Below are 24,574 nucleotides of genomic sequence, written 5' to 3' on the forward strand. Positions count from 1 at the left end.
GTTTTTGCCTGCCAGTGAGTTTCACACACCAATTGATTACACCTGCTTATTTTTTACGAGGCTGGCAAATTTATGTACCCACACATAAATTATAACAAGGATATCACACCAATCAATTACGTCCGTGGAGAGCAAAAACTTTTCAGACATGAGATTTTAACAATAGTGGCGGGCAAAAAGGGAACAAGAGATCTTATCTGAAACAGTTTGGTAGAATCTCTGGAACCCGATGGCTTGTTGCGGGCTTGAAACAAAACATTCTTCCCTTTTTGTGCACACTTCTCATTATTTTGTATGTGTGTGCATATTTCCCATATTCTACTTTCAAATACTCCAAAGGGTCTCTTACGTCAGAAGGTCATCAATATACAGCAGCAGCAAGAAATCTTATAGAAAAAAAATAAACTTGGAGGGGGGGAGGACGATAAATGGGATCTCCTTTCTTGCAAAAGATTCAGTCTACAATCCCTTGCTTTTCTTCAGTTACGTGTCCTTTCTTTCCAAAATATGGCATGTCCAGCCGTTGTAACTGCATTTACTTTGAACTGCAGCCAAAAGCAACTAAACCTGAAGTTCAAAGAGGCAGGAGAACAGCCGCCTTTCCTTCTGACAAGAGCGAACTGACTCTCCTTTGGCAGTCACAGTAATCTTTACCAGACGATGCCACAACAAAGAGAGGGGTTGTCCTACACTTTCAAAAGAGGTCAGCGACACATGCTAACTGTGTATGTTTAATAGACAGGAAAAGAACTTCTACCAGGGAGAAAGGAATCATTGAGATCTTAAGGGGCCATGGGACCTGCTTACATAATGCGGCAAACTGCCATGTCAAACGTGCAGCAAAAAATGTTTCAGAGTATTCTGGCTGTGTACAGTGTGTATACCAGCCTTCCCATGACCAGTGCCCCCTAGATTTCTTGGTACTACAGTTCCCAGAATTCCTGGCCAGGATAGCCAAAGGCTAAGAACTGTTGAAGCCACAGTCCTAAACACAACCTGGAAGGCACTGCAGAGAGAGGGAACATTAAAAGCAAAAGGCCACAAGGGCAAAGAGATAAAGACTGGGAGAGGAGAATGCAACATCAAGGAATATTTGCCATGGCAAAATTCTTTAAGCAAAAACATCAAGGCTTGGTCATTTGCCCTCTGCCTATCGCTGTCTGTAAACGGCTTCCTCTTGGCTTTCATCTCCTTCCGCATGCATGAGTGAGCACTTCACTAACAAGATAAACAAGACAGGAATAAATAACAGGAGGGACAAACTCAGCTTGCTTCTGGAACGCTTTAAAGAAAGCCACAGGACATGGACCATTCAACATCTTGCTTTCAAATTCTGCAGAGGGAGGAAGACCACTTGTGGTTTTCTCCAAGGCCTTTGGTTGTGGAAGAGCAAACAAGGCTCTATAGAGGAAGCCACAGAAGACAACACAGTGGGAAGGACCCCCCTCCCAAAAAAACATATCGAGATGAGGTCATACTACTGCTTTGGTTGACTTGATTTCCAATCTTGAGAGTGAAAGTACATGCTGACTGGATAAGCAATGCTGACATACCCTCCCCCAGCTGACACTATTCAAATGTCTTGGATAATGGCTGTCATTAGCCCAAGCTGGTATCACCAGTCTGGAGGCACCAGGTTGTATATGGATGCTTCATGTCCTGTTAATGGAGGAATGCTAACGATGCAAGTGCTTTGCTTCTTATGGTAATGAATACTGGATACCAATAGATGCCCATTTATTTGCCTCTCTGAAGTTCCTTCTCTCCATAAACGTCACATCATGAACTCTGCACATGGGATACTGGTATAAACAATGGCCATCTTTGCTCTTCCTTACCACAGGGAAAGCTTGAAGTACAGGTTCCTCTACTCCAGCACGTTAACGATTGCACAAAGATGGTCTCACCTGATATAACTTCCAGGAGTAACATGAGCTTAAGGCCATCTCTGAAATCTTCTTCTATGTTCTCAATCTGGGTGCCAGCCTTGCGGAGATGAGAGTTACACCACGCTGTAAATGTCTGGAAAGAGATGAAATGAGAAGAAAAGGAATTAATTTATCTCCTAAGAGAACCTGTAGGGCTGCTGAAAGAAATCCATAATATTGCAAAAGCACTGATGCCATGTGGTTTACTGAATTAATGTCAGAGTTTAATTAGATTTATCAGTTCTTCTTGTTCTACTTCCATAGAGCACAAAAGCCCGGGAGCCCAAGCTGAATAAAAAGAGTTCATTTTGCAAATCAGGGAGGGTGCAAGTCCTTGCAAGGAAAATCTCTGGAGCTCATTTGCCGTTTTCTCTGAATGTGCCCCCGTGGTTGGAGCAAGGTGTATTCTTACATAAGGATTCCTGCCTTCACAATTTCCACCTCAATCACAAAATGATTCCTCCAGAATTATACCAGGGTTATTTTAAACTGGGGATGCCAAGTCCAACAAAGCCTCCGACGACAAAAGCGGGCAAACCTCAGTCTTGCAAGACCTACTTCCTTTTTTATTAGAATCCAAAGACCCACCAGCCAGAGCCATATGCTAAGGCAGGCTGGCAGAGCTGAAGAAGGCCAGATACTGATCGCTGTTCTTGGTAAATATGAAAACTGAATAGACCTCAGCACCCTTCCACGTTAAAATGAACCCCTGGCTATCCTCCAAACCTTTTCATCGCAGCAGTGTGATTTAGCGGGATGGACAAGGAGAATCGTGTTATTGTTGCTACTGTTCAGCAGGTAGGAGTCAAAAGCCCTTGCTGATTACTGCAAATCACCAAAGGGTCTGTCAGTAGATTAAACTCAACTTTCTGCCAATTGTTGAATAGGAAGAGTATGTCTGAAGGTAGTTCCCCCTCCCATCTTTCTTGCTGACCGACCTCAAAGAAACATGGTCCACTGTTTGCAACCTTGCCTTTCTTTTTTAAAAAAAACCCTATAAAGCTCACAGGTCTCCAGTCCAATCTTTGCACATTATCAACTAAATTCTTCATTAGTGGATGCCAAACTAATATATGGAGTGAAGCTAGGTAATTTGTTTAGTGCCCACATGTAGTTATTCTCCAGCAAATGCTTTTACTTGAGTTTTCAGTAATCGTTTCCTGAATTTACAGGTTTGCTGCACTGAAAGTAACAGAGGAGATGCATTTGAAAAAAAAAGTTTCTCACATATGTGAGATTTTCAGGAACCATTTTTTTTTCTTTATAACTACTGATCTGGGCAAAATGCTGCTACACCATGGTTTCTATTGGGGGCCAGTCTGAAGTTGTTTTATGTGTCACTTTCAGCATATGTCTCTTTTTGTGAAATTTCTATCCCACATCTTCCATGCCCATTAATATTCCCAGACTGATCTCCAAACATAAAAGCTCAGAAAATTTCAATAACGAAATTACAATCAACTGTCTGAAAATGTAGCACACTGCAGAAACATCAAACTTATCAAAGTTGGTTGGGAGGTCATCTCTTCTGTAACTACTGCTCTAGATACCTCAGCTGCAGTATTAACCAACAACTACATCATATTGTCCATGTTTTAAGCTACGAGATGCTTAAAATATTTAAGAGATAGTTTTATGCTTACAGAACATATATGATTGTGAAAAATCAAATTCCCATCCACCTCGTTTCAGTGGCATGAACAACAGGCCATTCCCTGAGTTAGAATAATAGTTGCACCATGAGAAGGTTCAATGTTTTCCAAGCAACGAAATGGGAGAAATTGTGCCCACAAGTAAGCCTGAAATGACAAAAATGCTGCACTGGAGAAAAGCCATCAATTTGAAGCTAATCACTAAATAAATGGTTCGGAGAGAGAATAGTCTCACCCTGACTAGTAATACATCTCTATTATTCTCCAGATGATGAAGATGTCTGCTTGAAGCAGGAGAAAGTATCATGAAGGGAAAGTGAACATTAAAACTGACTGTTCTTGAACTGCCACTTAATAAGGAGGAGGATGAACAGGCTAGAAGTAGAATTTGGTGTTTGTAAGAGCCTACTGAGTTATCTGGATTAAGATGATCTTAGGATTTCTCCTCAGAAGACCAAAAAAAAAAAAAAAAGCCACAAAAAACACAAGATTTTTATACTGAAGTCCAATCACGGAGGCAGTGGTATAATCTCAAATAGAAAATCAATGTTAGAATTAATGATGGCAGAGGAGGGCACAAATTTGAACAGGTTTGTTTGCTCTTATGCCCTGAACAGTGTGAGGCTTCGCATCAACTTTGTAACAATAGTTTTAGTTATAACAGAGAAATCTGTAGTGCTACTGTGAAAAAACGATTCTGATTATTTGCAGTAGTTATGTTCTATAAAATCACTGCGATTTCTGAATTAGCAAATACTGAATCATTGCTCCTAACGGAAATACAATGTTAGGTCCCTGCAAGCCACTGGTCACATTTTCATCCACCGATCAATACATAACCTTGTTTTATGTGTGTTTCTGTTTAAAGACTTTTAATGTATATTTCAGCACAAAAATTAAAAAAAATGTGGCATTAAATAGACCGTGAAAAGGACACCTGTTTACAGTAAGAGAGCTGAAACAAGAAGGCAGAGCATTGCCTTGTTTGACCTCAGCTGGGCATCGGGCAACTCAAATTCTTTGCCACTCTGCACATGTCTGCAAATGACATTGATTTTGGGGTTACCAATAAATTTTAGTGCATAGGCAAATTCGCAAATATGGAATCCATGAATAATATCTATACAATTAGGCACTCAGCTAGGTCCACTTCTAGGGCAAAAATCAAGGCAAACTCCAGAGTTCATAAGATCTGTGTAATTACTTCTAATTTCTCTAATATGATCATCTATGTCTGTCCCATCTTTTTTCCCATTCAAATCAAATTAAATTAATACAAGCACCGTGAAAAAAGCTTTATACCCTGGTTCCCCAGTTTGTTCACCAGCATCTGGAAAGTCATACATTCCCAATCCTGAGTAAGATAGACAGACAGACCCAAGATGCTTCTTTCCCCCTTCCCCAATAATTTTAGTTACCATATTGTTCCCTATAATATTATTTGAGATGTAGCCATCAGAACCGTATATCCTGTAGAGATTTGTACTTGTATTTGGATAAATATTTTGTAAATGATTTTGGGCCAGCCACTCTATCTCAGCCCAACTCACCTCACAGGGTGGTTGTTGTGGGGAAAATAGGAGGAGTATTAGGTACTTTCGCCACCTTGAGTTATTTATAAAAATAATAAAGGCAGGATAAAAAATTAAAATAAATAAAATAAATAAATCACAATGCTGGTAGTTTTATTTTCAGACTGTCTCCTAATAACGGTTAGCATGGAAAACAATGTTTTCACGGTTACCAAAACTTGGGCGAACATTTTCATTGAGCTAATAACTGTTTTCCAAATACCTTTTCTCCTGATAAGTCATATTCATTTCAGATTTTGTCAGTGCATAATTTAAATTAAGATGGCTATCACAATGCATAAATCATCTACACTAAATGTGATACATAAATATCGCATTTACTGATGATCAATCAGGTTGGAACTGGGTGGACTGAAAGGTTTTGTCCACCTTGAACTATAGTTTGATTTATATCACATAAAACTATGACAACAAAAACTTATACCAGAATAAATGCATCTGTAAGTCTTCAGGGTATTCCAACTCTCATTCTGTTTTTACATAAAACTGTTCTATGCATAGACAAAAAATTCTTGCTACAAATGCAAGAATCATGCCAGTTGTAAAAGCTTCTTTTGTATCAGCCAAATGATGCATGACCAACTCGATAGAGCACTTAACAGTTTCTAAAATGAAATGGTGAATTGCCATTATATGACCACTCAATTGGTCACAGGCAATATTATCAAATCTACTGCAGCAAGCCAATACATTAAGTTTAGCTTCTCATTTATAGCATGTTGACAGGAATCACTGCTTTTCATGTCTCTGCCAATTTAATCCCACCAGAAAGTTTTTCCTATCTTTGGAGTCAACATGCAGTCCATCTACAGTATGTTTAGTGTGGTTCCAGAGTGATAGTTCCTGGGGCTACCAATTCATAAACTCCGTGCAACAATTCTATCTTGTCATCCAGAACTGATGGGAAAACACAGGATGCTTACAAATTGAAGACAATGATCTCTGAACCACCATATAATGTTGAGAATGAGGCAGAATGACTGTTAACAAAAGCCCCAATAAACAGCACCTAAAGGGGAAGATAGGGTTTTCTATTCATTTCTGACAATTCTTATGTTTCTTTTTAGGCCCCTTTGTGGGTCATGCAGAAATGGAAAAGGTATCACTTTCAAAGGAGTTGACTGCTGAGGTTATTACATTTCATTTACACCCTCTTCTTTTCTCTTCCTTTCAAATGATACTGCTGTAAAGAAGCATTCCCCAACCTGGCCATGTCTCCACACGGGAGGATTTCAGCACCCAGAATTATCAGCTAGCATGGACATTGCTAAGTATTCTGGGAATCCACATATCTAGAGGGTGTCTGGGCTGGTCTAGGCTGCCATATAAATTAGGAAATAGTCTTCTGCAAACACACATACATACATATCAAAAGAATAATCAAAATTTTCTCAGCGTGCAGGAAATTCTGCTTGGCTGAAAGAATTGTCTGCAAATCTTTTCACTGTCAGAACCCAATTTTAATATGGCTTAAAACAACACGGCCATCAATGGTTTTCAATTTTTGTTTCAACAGCTGTAAATCATATTTAGCTGAAGCCAGGAATAGTAGGAAACTGATAAGTGTTGCCATGTTTCTATGGAAGTGAGGTTTTGTGTGCGTAAATCAGGAAAGCCTGCTGAAAGGCGCCAGACTAACAGCCTTTAAAAACACCATCATGGTGTCACCAAAAAGGTGACAAGGAATATATAATCACCTGCATTTCCTGAGATTCTTGGAAATGCTGAGGAGTTTTCCAGGAAGAACAACAACTCTTGGACTGAGACATGAAGCAAATCCAGTAGAGTGACTTTGGAACAGTCACTGTCAATCTTACCCACCCAACAGTATCTTAAGACAACAGAAGTGACATTTTTCTCTGTTTTCCATGTTGGTGAACTTCATCACTTAAGAACCCAGAAAAAAAGATTGTTTTGCTTGGTGTCATCATTCATTACTCCCTGACCTAAGCTAAAATTTAACCAAAAGTTCAGTTATGTCAGCACGCTTATTCAGTTTTCCTGATTCACAACTTTGCTTTTGAAGTATACACATTTCCCCTATTGAACAGCCATCTGTGGCTCAAAAAAAAATTCTGATTTCTAAATAAACCTATTTCTGCACCTTTGCAGCAAAGGGTTTTTGTATGTTAAGCTTCCAGTCAATGGAATTCAAAAGGCAGGTTTAAGGCCATCAAACCAGGCAAAAGTTGTAAGGATGAGAGAAAGGCCCATTGGGGAGACAGTAACAGGTACGGAAGGACAGTCCACACACCTCTGCATAATGTTCTCATTGATTTCCTTAATGACCAAACCCCTATTTCAGACACTCTTCTCTCTACTTGATTAACATTGTATAGAGAGTGAGGCCATGGGGGCTAGCAGAGTCTATTTATTTATTTATTTATTTATCTATTAAATATATATAGCCACCCATCTCACAAAAGTAACTCTCAGACTGATACGTTGTGGCATGTCTGCCGGGGGGAAGCTCCTGAGTTCAGCCTGTATCTGTTTTACAGAGCCCCCATCAGCAACCCAGAGGTGTCCCCAGTAGGTGCACAGCACAGGTTGGAATTAACACAGAGCCTTGCTCTATCTCAAAAAGAGACTAATGAGTTGCTCAAACTGGAGCATTTAAACATCCTCTGAAAACGATCTGCCATAGCTTTACTGAACCTGGTGCTAGATGTGCTCAGAATGCAGTTCACAGAAATCCTTCCATATTGGTTGGGAATTCTGGAAATGGCAATCCTAAAACAACTGGACATTTCCATTCCACAGGAAATTGACAGTGGCTGGATTCCTGGACTCAAAAGGTTTATTAATTATATAAAGTATACTCCTCTTTCTTGCCTGTATGTTTCCAAGCAACAGTGTTGTTAGCTACCACAAAGCATCCAAGGACTCTCCCTCATCCCCAGATTAATTTTCCCATAGGTAAATTAGGTATTAAAACAAACTCTGTATGTCTTAAAATCAAGAATAAAACCACATTTACACAATAAATTAAGTCTATGAGCATTGTGGCACCTGCCAGCAAGGCTACTCTTTATATAATTCATCAGTACTTCTGCACTTGAACCTATTACAGTATTTATACAGCATCCATAGTGAACCCTATTTCAGAATGGTTAAGCATAACTAGCACCTCTTAGCCATTGTAGAAGCCTATATGAAAACCACAGTCCTTTGGTCCCATAAAGCATAATCTCTATTACCAGGTTTCTCTGCTGCCTTTAATGCTGAGGTATACAGTTCCTGAACTGGATTGGGAACACGGCAAGGGGTGGGGGAGCTTTAATCCTCTGCTCCCAATCCATGGGGATGCATCTGAAATTTACTCCTGAATTCAGAAACATATCTGGACTCAGAATCTACTGATACTGCAGGGGAAGGTACTGTTAGCACACACTTAAAAATCCCAGAGAAAATACTGGAATAAATCAGAATCTGGTAAGATTGTTTTGTACACTGTCCAGCCTATTTATTTATTTATTTATATTAAACACATTTATAAGGCTGCACAACTCACACATGGTAAATCCAGGCAGCTTACAGAATTAAAAACCATAAAAACACAACAGACACATTTTCTTTTCTTCCACCATGATTTCCAAGCACATCCATTTTGAAATGCGACCCAAGCCACCTATCCAACTTGGCAGAACCCCATAGCTATACAAAGGGGCTACTCCTCACTATGGCAACAGCGCAGCTCTCATGGGTCCCTGCAATCACTTTCATCTGATTTCACTGCATTCTGGCTTTGAACGTAGTTTTGAAGCCAGTGCTTATCTCGGTTGGGTTTTCCAACAAGACAGAGGTTTTGCAAAAGTATAAAGGCCCCCTAGTATTTCACTCCATCTATGCAGAAAAAGTCCAACAAGAACTACAAGTGCAAAGTAAGTGTCTCCTTGAGGCCCCCCGAGTTATAATGAGAGTCATTGCCAATGATCATTCTTAGCTCATTTCTGCCTCTGAAAAGTAAGTCTTCCCTCTAACACAGCAAATGTTCTAGAAAGCATTGGCAGATGTATGCCACAGTCAAGCAACAAAATCTTAACTATTCCAAGCTCAGAAGAAAAGTATTCTGTCACAACTTTCTTAATATGACTGGTATGAAAACAGAGAAGGAACTAATCAACAGAGCAAACATCTACAGGCTTGAAACAGGGAACTTTCAGCAGTGAAAATGCATCCAGTAGTCATCTTAGGAAGTCAGTGAAATTTTATCTAGTTAGCAGTATTTTCAGATCCACTTTTCTCACACTCTGTAAGATCAGCAGCATCATAGCCCTCTGACTTTGCTAAAGTCAGCAGGATACCTAACACTCTGCATGAGAAGTCTTTCAGCATCTTTTAAGACTGTTTTGGTCCCATTAGAAACTAATCAATTCTCATTTTCTTTTTTCTATATTAGCCCAATGTCCTATAGACTGCCATTACTCAAGGGAGGGTCAATAGATAATTCTACCAAAATATAAAACATTACCTTTGATCCTATCTCTTGTGATAGCTTGCCAAAATCCTAGATCTGTTGGGACATTCACAGCCATCAATGCAATGATCTGTATATTTAATGTGTTATATTTATAATACCACACCTCAGAACATGTTTCCCCTCCCTCCAGGCTTTTCCTTTTATAAAAAATCAGGGTTTGATTTAATGGCTAAAATGTAAAGAACTAGAGGTTTCCTGACAACTTTGCCCAATAACCCCCCTTTGTTGAGATTATATCTGTATTTAGCAGATTTCTTTAAACTGAATTAAGATTTTGTTGTCAACTGTTTGTGCCTCTACTGTACTTCATAGGCTAATGCTAGCAGGGATGATTCCCATCATACCTAGTGGGAACACCTCTACTACATATCACAGAGAGAGCAGGAGTAATTCACTCTGGGTTAGCAGTTTCAGATTTCATGTCTGTGCTCCTATCACATACTGTATACCGTGATTTCTGCTATTTACTTGCCCAATAGGTTGAACTCCCACCCATATGTGGGTGGGTGGGTGGAAGTTGAGTGACACCATAAGTGTCATGACCTTCTCATATGAATTATGTAATTTCTGTCATTTACACAATGATGTTATGATGCACATGAATTCATCTATTGAATGCCTATGACTCCCACCAGTCATAACCATAGACTTCATAATCTGAAGTCCAAAACATGTTGATGCACCTTTCAAAATAAAGTGCCTACCCTGCTATGACATGAATATTTTGAATGATGAATAAAAGCATGATATATAATTAAAGCTTAAGGAGTTCTATCATTGTTTTATAAGAGCTGCAATAATTTTTCACTAACATGTCAACAAGGACTAGTGCTGAAAACAGTTCTGAAGCACTAACTGCAGCAGAAAGAGATATATTGAAATTATAATTCACTTGAGCCTTGAAGTGATGTTTGCAATCTAAATGTCGAAGCTGCAATCACACAAATACCAGAATATTTAAAAAGCCAAACAAGCAGTTTGGTCTCCTTACCGCTTTCAAAGTGACATTCCAGTTTTAAGTGACCTTTACATCTGTTCTTTCAGTCCCTCTTTATGGTCTTAATGTCTTGTCTCCATTACAATCCCTCCTTTCTCCTATTAGACCCAGCTTCCTATTACTTAGTCTAAACTACCATATTTGGAAAGTAGCTTAACAATCAAGGGAAAATGGTGATTAAAGGCCAATTCCACAACCATTGCTTGAAGACAAGTTATATGAAAAACACTAGTAGATGGGAAACAGATTCAGGCTGGTTATTTTCAAACCCCTCCTTAAAAACAAGCCAGTCACTCTTTCACCCCACTCAGCTCACAGGGTTGTTGTTGTGGGGAAAACAGGAGGAGGGAGGAGTATTAGGTATGTCTGCCGCCTTGAGTTATTTATAAAAATAATAAAGGCAGGATAGAAAATAAATAAATAAATACATTTGCATATCTAATACTGCAGTGCTTTGAATCTCTCTCCCAGAAGACAAGCTTCTCCCTGGAAAAAAAAATCTATCTTTGTTCAGAAAAATGCCAATGCACTTTCTCATTCAGGGTGAGCAGGTCTTGTTTTATTTTTGCAAGTCCTTATGATATACCCTACAAGTCACTGAGGACAGTTGTGAAAACAACTTTTACAGGGTTACCATTAATTGGGGTGAACAATCCAAGAGACTACTATTGAGCAGCAAAGAGACTAAATCAATCAATCAATCTGCTACCATCTACTGGTTGTTTGGATTCTTGCAGTCTGTATCTGCTAGCCCTAACTTTATATTATTTTCACCATAGTCAGCAAAGACAGTGTATGAGCATTTCAGATCTAATATTTAGAGATATAGGGTGCTTCCTGTGGGTCATCCTTTATTCGGTAAAGATTTGTAAGCAACTGCTAACTGCCACGCAGATGACAGTTGATAACCTTCCTCTCTATTTAAATTATAGGACATTTACACATTTCTAAATTTCTTCTGACACATTAAAAACTAACATTTATTATGAAATAATGTTTTCTTGGGTTACAATCCACTGTACAGTAAGAGATAGTCTGTGGAATATTCTGAAAAATAATTTATTTCAGCATTCAAAATAACTGAAACTTATTTATTTTGCAAAATATATTTTAGGTTTCAAAAATATTTTATATGTTTTGAGCTCTCTGTATTGTACTTGTATGTATGTATTCTATAAATTCTGCCTCTAAGCTTTTTCCACCCAAATAATCCTTCTATTCTAATTCTACAGTTGCCCAATGATATTCAAATTGTTTTTAACAGAACAGGGTATCTGTAGCTCAGGGTTGAACTTGGTGCTCTCTGAGCTTGATAGCTTGCTTGCAGATGTTTTATTACCCAACTAGGTAACATCATCAATGCGAGTGTGAGGAACCCCTGAAACGTCTGCAAGCAAACAACCAAGTGCAGAGAGCACCAAGAACTTGTTTTTACTAACAGTGACAGTGCCCTATTGGAGGAAGATACACAAAATCAATCTATTTTCATTTCTGATTGAGTGATTTCTGTGAAAATAGTCTGTTAACAAATGTTATTTGAATCTCAGAGAAGAAAATAGTAGCATTGGGAAAGAATGAAATGGTCAGATTCAGATAGTATGGTAAGCCAGGATGGTAAAAAAATAACTGATTTATTCATGAATCATTATGATTTGGCTTTGCCAGTGGCCATAGCTACCTATCTTGACAGCATCTTCCACAGCTTCTTTATCTTCGTGTGCAAATCAATAACTCTGGCTTAGTTCTCTCCTAATAAGCAGAAATCAAGGGGGGGAAATAATTCTGGCTTGTTAGCAGAAAAATAAGGCAAAGTTCCACATTTCCACTTAACACCAATGCTAATAAGTCATGGAGTAAGCCAGAATGTTTTACAGTTCAGGCTTAACATAACATCCAAATGCAGCCCGTGATAAATGTGGTGTCTATTGCTCCTTGCAATATACTGTTCCACATAGCTATCTAATTTTAAGGCCAGCCATAATATTCATTGCTTTCTACAGCAAAATACTGCTTTTGTGTGGTTGCTAAGAGACCCTTTTATCCAATCTTTGATCCAAACATTGCTTAGGAGGTAACAGTACCTCCTAAGCAGCAGCCAGGAGCTATTGCAGCAACAAGCTAGGAACTCATTGCCCTGAGTTAAATGCTACTTAATATATTGCCATAATTAAAGGCTGGTTGTGCTAGTATCCCAATCCCTAGAAGAGTATTTTCTCCTCATATTAGAAGGGCAAGGAAACTATACATTACAGTCACTTTAATGTTTAACGATGAACCACAGGACATTTAAGTCAATAAATGTGACCGACTGTACTTCACAGTTGTAGAGATCAGTCACGTTGGGCAGGGGGTGGGAGCATGCGTAGAAGACAGATCTACTATAGCCTTTTCCAACCTATCAGGATGGGAATTCCCATCCTATCCATCTGGAAGGTGATAGGGTTAGGAAAGGGGTTGTTAATTATCTCTTCTACAGAGCTTGGCTACTTTGACAGTTCAGTTGTTTTTGCAGTGAGGGGCACCTTTTCAATTCTGAAAGCATGTTCTTCAGATGAATATTATATGCAGCACAAAGCCCACTTCTTTTCCAAGTTGTACAGATTCTTTTTAAGTTAACCGAGATACAGCTTTAACTTCAGAAAGGTATTACTGGATAACAATCAACATGATGGAGAAAGGACACATTTTTGATGTGGCATGGCTCATGAAGTTACAATGCAAAGCTCGCCTTTTGTACTTAAGCCTTGACACTGAACACAAGTGCATTAAGTCATGGGATTTGCACCATGATGTCAAGATGCATGTTTGGTTGTTTGCTCCCTTCCCCTGCCCTCTCCTGTGGACAGCTTTGCAAAAACACTGTAGCTCAGATTTTCCCAATGTTATACCAATACACTGGTCTACACCTGCCAAATTATCAGTTTATATAGCTAAGAGCTGACTGAGAATTCTGGGAGCTGCTGTCCAGAATATCAGGGTGATATCAAGTTGGAGAGGGTTGCTGTGGACCAACCTACATCCTCCACGAACAGTAGATAAAGTGAAAAAAATCCATAATATTGTTTCAATAATGACAGGTTCTGGATGATAATTGCTGAGTGGGATAAAATCACTTAAAGGCTTATGCCAAGGAAAGTGACTTACAGGAGGGCAAGGATGATGTGATTATGGCTGACAATAAAATGAAAGGGTGCTAAATGCACAAAAAGAAAGGAATATTTCAAACGACAGCATATTATAGTGGAGCGATGTATTCTTCACTTCAATAGCATACACTGACTGGCCAATTGGAAGTAGTATTTTGTTCACAATATGGCCTTATGTACTGAACACTTAAGGAACAGAGAAACATCTCCATTACACTGAAGTGCAGATGTGTGAATAGAGGAACTTTCAATAACAACAAAATAATAAAGAACAGCAAGAGCTGGGCTGCTGCCTTCCAATAAGGCCAGTAGCCTAACGCTTAGCTATGACATGAAAAGAACTGATAGCCATACAGGAATGCCAGTTGCATCTGCATCTGCCACAGAATGGCATTACTCAGTGAAATGAATTCCTTATCCTCTTGCAATCTTCTGCAAAATTGGATCTAGGGGTTCGGAGGACCCTCCAGAACACATCTGAGTGTGTATATATGAAGAGAAAGTGGATTTAGGATTTGAACGCAAGCTAGAAACCACAGCTAAATTGATCCTGCTGAGGCTGATATTAAATTGTATATTCAAGACCACAGAACACCAACAAACACATATCACTATTTACTATTTTTTAATGGAGGCAGGGAATGAAAGGAATATTGAAATAAAGCTGGTGTTAATAATGTTTATTTTTCCTCACAATTAAAGCATTAATTGTCAATCTTCATGGGATGCATGAACTTGAATAAGGCATATTTTATCAATATATGAAACCAGATTTGTGAAATAGTGTCTTAGATTTGGCACACCATGCAGCAACACCTCCACCAAGCCTCTTTTTTATTAATTCATCCATTCATTCATATGCATAACTCTGGGAAGCTCACAACAGTTAAAAACAACAGCAAAGACTATAAAAATGTAAATAAAAGCAACAACCATACAACCATACTAAAACAAAAGAATTCAGGATAACCATTAAAGCGGCTCACCACTCCCACCAGACCTCTTCCTCAGTCTGCCGAACTAGAACAAATGTTCTGGCATTGCCTGCTTCTTGTCACTCACCATCATCTAACACTAATAACAGATTCCCAGTACATGGGAATTTATGGGCAACCCCCCCCCCCACTTGATGTCTTCAAGTCATTTGGGAAACATGGATGTTCCACAGAACACAGATTAACAATCATGGCTGTAAATCACTAATCTAATCATCTGTGAGTCTTAAATACGCTGCATGGTTAATGATTTAGAAACTTTCTCTTATTAATTGATATCATAATCTTAAATGCCAGCTAATGGTAAGTATGACTTTACTTGCTTTTCTTTGATCTGTATATTTTAGTTATAACTTAGAACTCGGATGGAGTTTCTTAATAGATTTTTCCATACTTAGGGAGTTCAGAACATACTCCTTTAATAGACTGGTACCAGATTCTTAAACATATAAACTGAAAAAAATTAAATTGCAAAATTTCAAAACCACAGTAGCACTGCATTTTTTACTTTCTACCTTCTAAATTAAGATAGGTTTACTAGAATGAAAAGGTACCATTTTGTCCTAACAGTGAGAATCACACTGAGACGAGTAGTAGTTCTCTAGTGTTTATTACTGCTACATAAGCAGGATCCTAACAAACTGAATAAGCGTGGGAAAAACCCAGACATATAAACCCCAAAAGCTAAGGCGGGCCTGATCTGTGTCTCTTTGAATGGCTGCTTAATTCCTCAGTACTACGCATGCGTTTTCCACCCTGGATGGGAGCCCCTTCCTGCTCGCCATCATTACTCATGACACATTTAGTCTTTTGGGGAAAAAAATCAAATCCATCCTCATGTTTTAGGAATAAAGTCAATGTTTCACAGAAAAAAAATATTTCCAGGTTACATTTTTAAAAATAACTATTTATGCTGCATCCACTTTGGATGAAAGGATTTTGGATTTTCCAACCCAATCCTGGTTTTCCAGTGCCTATAAACACACACACAGACGCACACGCTTTTTAAATATGTATTTATGTACTTCTAGTCATTGCTCTCTCCAGATCTTCCAGGTATAACCTTTTGGCTTGATTGACAATACTGTACTGCATCTAGCTAGAAGATTAGTTCAACATAAGGCAAGGCAGGAGAAATTTACAAATAGAAGAAAAGAAGGAACTTCAGCTGCAGGGTCTAAAATTAGAACCATAAATTTTATAAGATAAAAGAAAGAAAGAAAAGCAGATATATGCAAGGCAAATTGCAGAATGCTAGGTGGTCAGTTCCACTGTCCTTCTGTCTTTGGACAAACTGGTGGTTTTGCTATTAGTGTAGGATATGCCCACCCCCAACCACAGAAGCTTACTGGGTTAGTCACTCTCTCGCAATCCAGCTGAACTGATTTAACAGTGTTGTAGATGTGGGAAAAACTGGAGGAGGGAGTGCTGTGTATGCTATCTTGAATCCTGGGGAAAAGGCAGGATATAAATTTAACCGCCTACCTACTTAACTAACAAAAACAAGACAGAAAATAGGCAGTGTTGCACAAGCCATAATGTAAGTTGGTAGTAAAAGCTATGACTCTGAATACTATTTACTTAGTCAATTTATCAGGTCAGCTACTCGGCAATGACATTGACAGCTTACAGGGGATTAAAAACAGGTAAGAACAAATCAAAACAGAATCAATAAAAAGGGTTCCAGGAAGGAGAAACAAATTCCACTATAGCACAATTAGTGAGTTCACGTGCCATCACCAACCTAGTAGTTGTGGGAAAAGAGAAGACACACCTCCTAAGGCTCACTGCTGGGACCCAGAGCATGCCAAGTGGGTCTGATCTCACAGGATGGACAGAAAAAATAGGGTGGGTCCACCAATACTAAGGCCCTATGTCATGAAGCGTTTTAAAGATGACCACCAGCAGCACCCCAAATTGCACCCACAAGCCCACTGATAACCAGTGCAGTGCACAAAGTAGAGGTGTAATGAAATGTGCCCATGTACGTACTTGTCATGTACTTGTACCATTGCATTCTGGACAGCTGTAGCTTGTGAGTGGTCTATAGGGGCAGCCCCAGGTAGACTGCATTGCAGTAAGCCAAATGTCATGTGACTAAGACATTGATATAACTAAAACACTGAGTAACTGTGAAAAGGGCCTCCCAATCCAGGAACAGGTGCAACTGGCACACAAGATGAATCTGTGCCAAATCCCTTCTGGTCACAGCTACCACTCGTTCTTTGAACAGGCTGTGAGTCCAGGAGGACCCCCATATTGCACACCAGTTCTCTCTGGATAAGTGCAACCCCATATAAAATTAAAAGTTGGAAGGTCCCAGGAAATGGATGGTCCATGAATCCATAGCCATTCAGTCTTGCTACGGTTGAACTTAAACCTGTTCCTCCCCATCCAGACCTCAACAGCTTCCAGGCACTACAACCCTAACAACAACACTTGGCCAGTCTGGGGTTGAGACCCACAACTGGCATCGCTGGCATACTGATGATACTGACCCTGTGCTGTCAGATGACCTCATCCAGCAGCTTCATGCAGATATTAAACAGGAGAGGTGAGAGCCCTGAGGAATCCCATAGTGCAGGGGGCTTCACTAAATTTCTTCCCTTCACTACAGGACCTACCCTGGAGATAGGAAGAGAATCACCACAGCACAGTGCCCCCTCTCCCATCCCCCAGATCCAGTCCAGAAGGACACCATGATCAATGGTATTGAAGGCCACTGAGAGGTTGAGAAGGACCAGGAGAGTTCAATCACTCCCATTCTGGTCCTGCCAAAAGTCATCTACAAACACAATCAATACTATCCAGACTGAAATGAAAGTTCAGATTAGTTTTGTGGTGTTCTCAAATGCTAAGGGCATCAGGCTTCCATTTACTGTGGAATAAAAACACTCTTTGCTGAAACAGGCATTTCTAATCAAAATCAGATTCTGACAAATTGTTTTTCAACTATATCCTGTACTCTATTTAAAATCAAAGGCTCTTTTACCACAGTTTGATTCAGAATCAAGGATTTTGCAAAGTTTGTATGCCAGACCATGTTTTGTCTTTCAGCATTCTGAAAAGAGACTGAATGTGGAGGTATTTTCCAAGTCTAAACTTTTATCCAGTCCTTCTTCAAAATTTTCTAGGACTTTTTTAAAATTTGCCAACCTTACCAACTTTGCCACCTTTTTTAAACTTAGGTTCCAAAAATGTAAGTCAGGAGAATTTCTATACTTTTGCTATGAATCCTGAAAATAAATAAATGGAGCGTGCAGCATCCATAATAAATCAGAGATCGGTACAATTCTATAGGTTTTCATAATGTATGTCCTTGGGTCAAGGAAACAACTGTTCTAGCAGAACCAGGAATCTGACTTCACAAGAATATACAATGAGCAGAGTACAGTTTGTATTAGCACTTTTTTTAAAAGAAGCAACTTGTTGACAAGCAAAGAATTTAGATAATCCAGCATGCTGCTCCAAAAGAGGCCAGCCAGGCACAATGAGACTTCCTCAATCTTCTAGCAGAGGAACATTGCTCTTGACCATGGAGCTTCTGATTTAATGCAACAGGTATTAGCTGATGAATCAATTTTCAATTGATTTATTTCATCTTTTAAAAACCAGTGGCCATCACCACATGTTAGGGACTACACATTCTATAAATAAACCTGGGCTGTGCAACGCTTTGGACTGGAAGCCAAAAATAGCACACAGGGATGTGCATGCAACTTCTTAAACCAATATGGATTGTGCTGCAACTGCAGAAGACAGTGGTGCAAGCACAGGGACATAGACGCAGCTAGGGACAGATGCCACGTGAATATTCCTGCTTTTCAAAACAGCTTTTTGGCTCCAAGTCCAAAAAGATGCATGCCCCTAAGGTTAACCATGCAGTTTGCAAAGAATTCCCTTTTGCTTGTACTTACAAAAAAAGTGCAGACGGTGGGCGTAGGGTGAAAGAAAACTTTGGGAGAGAATGACAAATCCTGCCTGGAGCACTATGAAGGAAAGGCAGGACAGAAGTGCCATAAATAAATTAATAAGTAGGAGGAATGCTCAGCAAAAATGTTCTAGCAACCAACTCTTTGTGAGATGAATGCTTGGTATAAGAAAGTTATCAAATGTGTTCTGGGCTATGGCTCTTTGACTGTATGCAGTTCAGCTAATCCAGCCTTCCCCATGCAGGTGACCTCCAGAGTTATTGAAATTGCCTCCCTCAAAATTCTGGGGAAAGTTGCAGTCCCAACAGATAAGACGGTCTTACTCTGTCTGAAAAAACAGTCTCCAGAGGAACAGCAAAAAGAACAAAAAATGTCACCTCAGAAACATATTAGGCCATAATTACGAGGAGATATTTTTACTGCTCAAATCATTCAGACTGAATAGTCCACATCTCCTTCATCTTTGTGAATCATTTCTGCTTAGTTTCCTCCTATTTACCATGTGTGAAAGCAAGCCTTAGTCACCAGGGTGGTTGCAATCAAATGAGCCTGACTGCAGTATATATCTCCTATAACTTATATCAGTACTGGATGTATGTCCCTGGCAAAATGGGACACTTTCATCAATAGCACATTGACTACTTGGTATTGGGATCTATTTATATTGTTTGTGGCATGAACAGCAATAAACAACAAGGTTCTCTCCTTACTCATAAAGTGATCTTTAAATTGCCTTATTTAAGGTTATTTGCTCCACTCTGTGTCACATTAGAAACAGTAATGACAATTGTAGAATTTAAAAAAACACCACATAAAACAATATGCTATTATTTTGAAGACAATGTGTTTTTTCATACTTCCATTTTAGCTCAGTCAAGCTACATGTTACCTCTCCCTAAGATGCCTCACCATAGGGAGTTACAACATTCACCAACTTTTTTTACAGTAAATCCCAAACAGTAAGTGAGTTAAGGTACAAACTAATCTTGACTTTATAGCACGAGGTGTTTTTTTAAATGCTTGGTGCAAAGGCTAGAATGACAGGCTCAGAGTACAAAATCTCCCAAGAGGAGACATTCAAACAAATGTAGGAATCTCAATAATGAAAAGAATAAAAGCAAGGTGAAAATATTCCTCTTACTATTGGAGGAAAACCAGTCCTTGTCCCCCAAAATATGGAGTTACAAGAGAATAATGCTTTCACATATAATTCTCGATTAGTCTATGGAATCTGCTAGCAGTGCCTGAGACTGAAACAAAATACTTAAAAGATTAAACATTAGTAGAGTTAATGCATCTATAGCCACATTTAAAAATAAACAATTACAAACTGAATATATTTAATGGCTTCAGCCTTTCTTTACCATTTACTATATTAGCTGTGCAAGGTTGCCTTTGGTAACCCACTTGCCCAGTGGGTTACCAAAGGCATCAGAATTATTTATTTATAGGATTACTATCCCATCTTTCTACCCCAAAGAGTTCAATAATCATAATTATGTTAGGGCTATGCCACAATCTGAATTCAGAGAATAAAGGGTGATTTGGAATGCCTGTGGGTGTACATGTAGTGTCTGCAAGAACCCCATAAAGCAGCCAGGTTTTTTCCGGGGTTGCACAGCTAATATAGACTTGGAAAAAGGCATGGTTGGATTAAGATGTTGCTGACAGGTGCTACACGGATCCCCACAGCTGCTCAGGATTCCACTTTCCCCCTGAAATCTAATCTATATTATTCTTCCTGTTTCAAGTCCAGCACCTTAACCACTGAAGTGCACTGGCTTGGTTTAAGGCCCAAAGTGAGTTGAAGAGGCAATTTCATATATATTCCTGAGAAATTTTACCATGACTAAAGAGCTCTCCCTAAAAAGCCAAATTACATGGGTAGCAGATATTTCTTTTCTGATGTATCTGGCAAGTAGGTTACCAAAGGTTCAAATACAGCCAAGTAGCATCCAAAGAGGAAATCTTATGTGAGAGGAGCAGTTGCCTGTCGTAATTCACTGACTTTATATGCAAACAAAACAGCAGGAAGGGCTACTTTCTTTAGAGCAAAGTACACCCCTGTAAAAGGCTGGGGTGGAGCAGGGGAAAATAGCTCCACAGCTAAATACGTGCTTTTTTGTGCAAGAAGACACAGGTTAGTTTCCTGGAATTTCCCTACAGGGCGGAGAAGACTCCTTTTGAAACCCAGAAAAATTTCATCTGCCAGTCTATCCAGTGAACAATTCTTCAGGTTAAAGGACTTCCAGGGCTTCTAAGAATGGCTCTACTGTGTTTCTCTTCCTCTCTCTTTCACAGTTGTTTCTTTCACCAGAGATATATTCCTGCCACTTCTGACCTTGGAAAAAATAGTGTAATTTTCAGAAGGCCTTTTTTTGAAATGACTTAAGCACAGCAAGGTAAGAGATTACATGCTCCTCTCGTCCACGTTCACCTGTCAGAAGATGGCTGTCAGACATATATTTAAAATATTGTTATTGTATTCCAGCCCACTGTCTACTAATGAAAACCTCTATACTGACAATCAGTACTGTTTGAATTACATGAAGATCAATACTCTAAGCTGCATAGAGTGGATTGTATTCCTCCTCTCTCTTTGAAAACAAAGGCAAGAACACAGCTCCCTGCCACTTTCCAAAGGAAAATTTCTCAAACTTCAGGCCCTAATAGGTTTCAGAATGTTATATAAATATTCACTTTAGACAAGGCTTCTCATTTAGAAGCACTTCTAGCATAGAAATAGTATCCAAGAGTTTCCAAAACGATGAAACACAGCATCTGTTAACTCCATTATTTACAGTGGGACCATAACAATGTAGACATTTCATGTGTAATCCTGGGCATGTGATGGGAGAATACATCTATCCATGTCTCTATCCTGGCAGATGAAAACCAAGCATATACAAATACCTTCCACAAAGTCATCTTTAGACTTCTTTTGGCATGGAATATGGGTGTTATCACCATTTCGTCTAGAACAATTGTAAATCTGGCTCTTTGGACTCTCAACCTCTTATTCTGGAATTGGTTTACACAGTTGTAGCGGATTGTGAATTATCTGTCTATTTTTTTAACTTTTATGACCTGCCCTAAGTGTACTAATGGAATTTCTAGGTTTAAATGGTTTTAATTCACAAATAAGCTTTACTTTACCATTACTCTCCAAAACTCTCTATCTAATACACACTGAGTAAAGGACAGGCCACCTTATCTGTTTTTGGTACCACTATATGAAGAGGCATAATGAAGATTGGGAATTGTATGCAAAGAGTGCCTATGTCAGTCCTGCCACTGGAAAGAAATATTAAGTATGTAAGTATAGAAATCTAAAAGGATGTGGCAATGGCTGGGGGTTATTTAACTGGCTACATATATTGAAAATGGGAAAAGCTAATCAAGCCAACACATACATTTTATTTCTGAAGGATGTTCTAAACTATGTGTGTTTCTTGTTGGTTTTTATACACAAAGATTGGCAGGAAAATAATTGGCAAAGACTGGCAGAAGAACTGACTGCCAATTTGGGTGGGAGGCAGAGAATTCACAGGCATGTTAGAGATCTATTCTAGCTATGTTACTAATTTAGAACAGAACACCAAATTGGGTGAAAGTCCTATGACGTGGACCTGCTGACTTGCTCCACAAAGATGAAGATGGGAGAGACCCCTACTAAAAGAGGGCCCATGGAAAAATAAGACAGTTACTGGCCAGTTGCAATTACTATGGAAGCTAACACAGAAGGCCTGAGCACCTACTGATTAGCCAGTTGTGATGCCAAAAACGGTCTACACTGGGAGCTGACACCTTTTGTACAGTTTGATATTTAGAAGAATTCATCATATTTATTTTCCTACTATTAGATTCTATACTTGTTTTTGCAGCAACCGGAACATGGATATATATGGACAATCAATGAGCACCTGGATTCATAGCAATGTTAGGAGGATCAGTGGTCACAGAGAAGGAACCTCTCCGTGGCATATGAAATGGCTGTGCAAACGGGACAGGGGAGGGGGTGAAGGCTCTGCTAACAATAGGTTTGGATAATTTATTGGAGGCAGGTATTCAAAGAGTTTTTGAGATCTATTATATATTGATTTCTGTACTGACACTTCATCCTAAACTGAAGTTCCCAATTTGATGTCTTCTACAGGCACCATCTCCTTAGCATGACAGTCAGTCACTTGTACCAAATGGGGGTGACAGTAGCAAGAATCTAGATGGTTCACAAAATAGTTAGCAGACACAGAGCACAATAAATGGGCAAGGTAACCAGTGGACTGAGGAAAACTACTATCTGACTTTCATAATAGAAGAAACTTTGGACCTAATTTCAAGATGACCTCTTTTTTCACACTCCATATGTATATATGTAATAGGTTTGGGGATAAGCATTGGCTGACAAATCCCCAACTGCTTCATCACCCCTCTAAAAGGTATTACTAGGGCCTTATTTATTTCAGTGCAGTACAGTTCTCAAGCCCTCTTTATGGAATGGTGATATGAAGAAATGGGGCAATTATTGTATGAATAGGCCCAAGGCTTGCTGGTTCCTGAAATCAAACTATTAAGGTGATTAAGGAGAATGTATGAGTACGAGCACAAAGCTAACACAGTTGGTCCTGTATCCAGGCGACAAAAGCATATAAACATTTGCAGCACCTTGACAACCAGACATCATAACAGCTGGGTGATGGCCTAATCAACACAGGGATGACTTTCGTAGATAGCCTCTATTTCTTCATATATCTATTTCTTAAATTCAGATTAAAAATTTAAGACTAGGTATATTCACAGCATTCTGGTATTCCACAAAGTCACAAAGAGAAAGCTCATCCTGACTTGCACCATGCAAAGCTATTGGCAATTTTTATTTAAGGACAACTGAAATATGCTGAAACTCGAATAGCCAGAAGAATTGCCCTTTCGCAAATGTCCAGTGCAAACCACCCTTCTTTGTCTTCATCTGCCACAACTATTCAAGCTCAAGAAACAGAAATACCACTCAGAGGAGGGCATAAAAGATGTATGCTTTTGGAAGAGAATTTAACGGTGTGGGTATAATCACATCCCCATCACTCAAAAGTCACCATGCCCACCTCAAAACTAGTTCAATTTTGCTGCAGCTTTAGATGGGAAAAATGATCCTCTTTCCCATTTGTGCTTTGGCTGAAAGTGCTTCTGCTTCTCAGGAAGAAGGGGTAGCAACTTAACACTTAAGTGAGCATGAAAGGTGCAAGGAATAATTTAGGGATTCTGGCATTAGCTTAGCAGGAGGCAGAGAGAACCCATGGAAGTAACAACTAAGAAGCACGTGTAAAGCAATATTAAAGAACACCACAGCTAAACAAAATTGGAAAGTTCCTATTCCAGGGGCCAAAAATTCAGGACAGGATTATTCCATGCTTTGTGCCAAAAATAAAATGTATTTGTTTGTATATATGTGTATGTCAGCCTCAGGCTCTTACTATTTATGGTAGAGAGGTATATTGATTAGAAAAAGGGACTACAAATATTTACTGATCCAATGAGGTCAAACCAAATATATTTTCATCTATCCAACTAAACCTAGATATGCATACTATTCCAATTAAGAGCTGTTTTTTAAAATGTCACACTGATTGATACGGTCTCCTGAGCTGCAGCTCATGAAACCTTATGCCTTTTAATACAATTTGTTAGTCAAAAGTGATACTACTAGACTCCTCCTGATTTTTGGTTACCATGGACTGACATGGTTCTCTTCCTACATTTATTGACAGGAATTAGACATCTTCATCTTTAAAACCTTCTATCATCTTGTTTTAGTATATATAGCAGGTAGTAGCAATTCAAGCTGAAAAAAA

The 24,574-nt window shown here is 39.1% G+C and overlaps 1 protein-coding gene across 5 annotated transcripts in view; it reads right to left on the minus strand.

The window, feature by feature from the left end:
- Positions 1 to 24,574, minus strand: part of ACTN1 (actinin alpha 1) — a 111,765-nt gene that overhangs the window by 56,179 nt on the left and 31,012 nt on the right. For all 5 annotated transcript variants that reach the window (XM_063289810.1, XM_063289809.1, XM_063289808.1 and 2 more), the window contains exon 2: positions 1,908 to 2,022. In XM_063289810.1, the coding sequence (XP_063145880.1) occupies positions 1,908 to 2,022 (115 nt within the window). The remainder of the gene's footprint in view (positions 1 to 1,907; positions 2,023 to 24,574) is intronic.

Source organism: Candoia aspera, chromosome 1, assembly GCF_035149785.1.
Source record: "Candoia aspera isolate rCanAsp1 chromosome 1, rCanAsp1.hap2, whole genome shotgun sequence".
NCBI lineage: Eukaryota > Metazoa > Chordata > Lepidosauria > Squamata > Boidae > Candoia > Candoia aspera.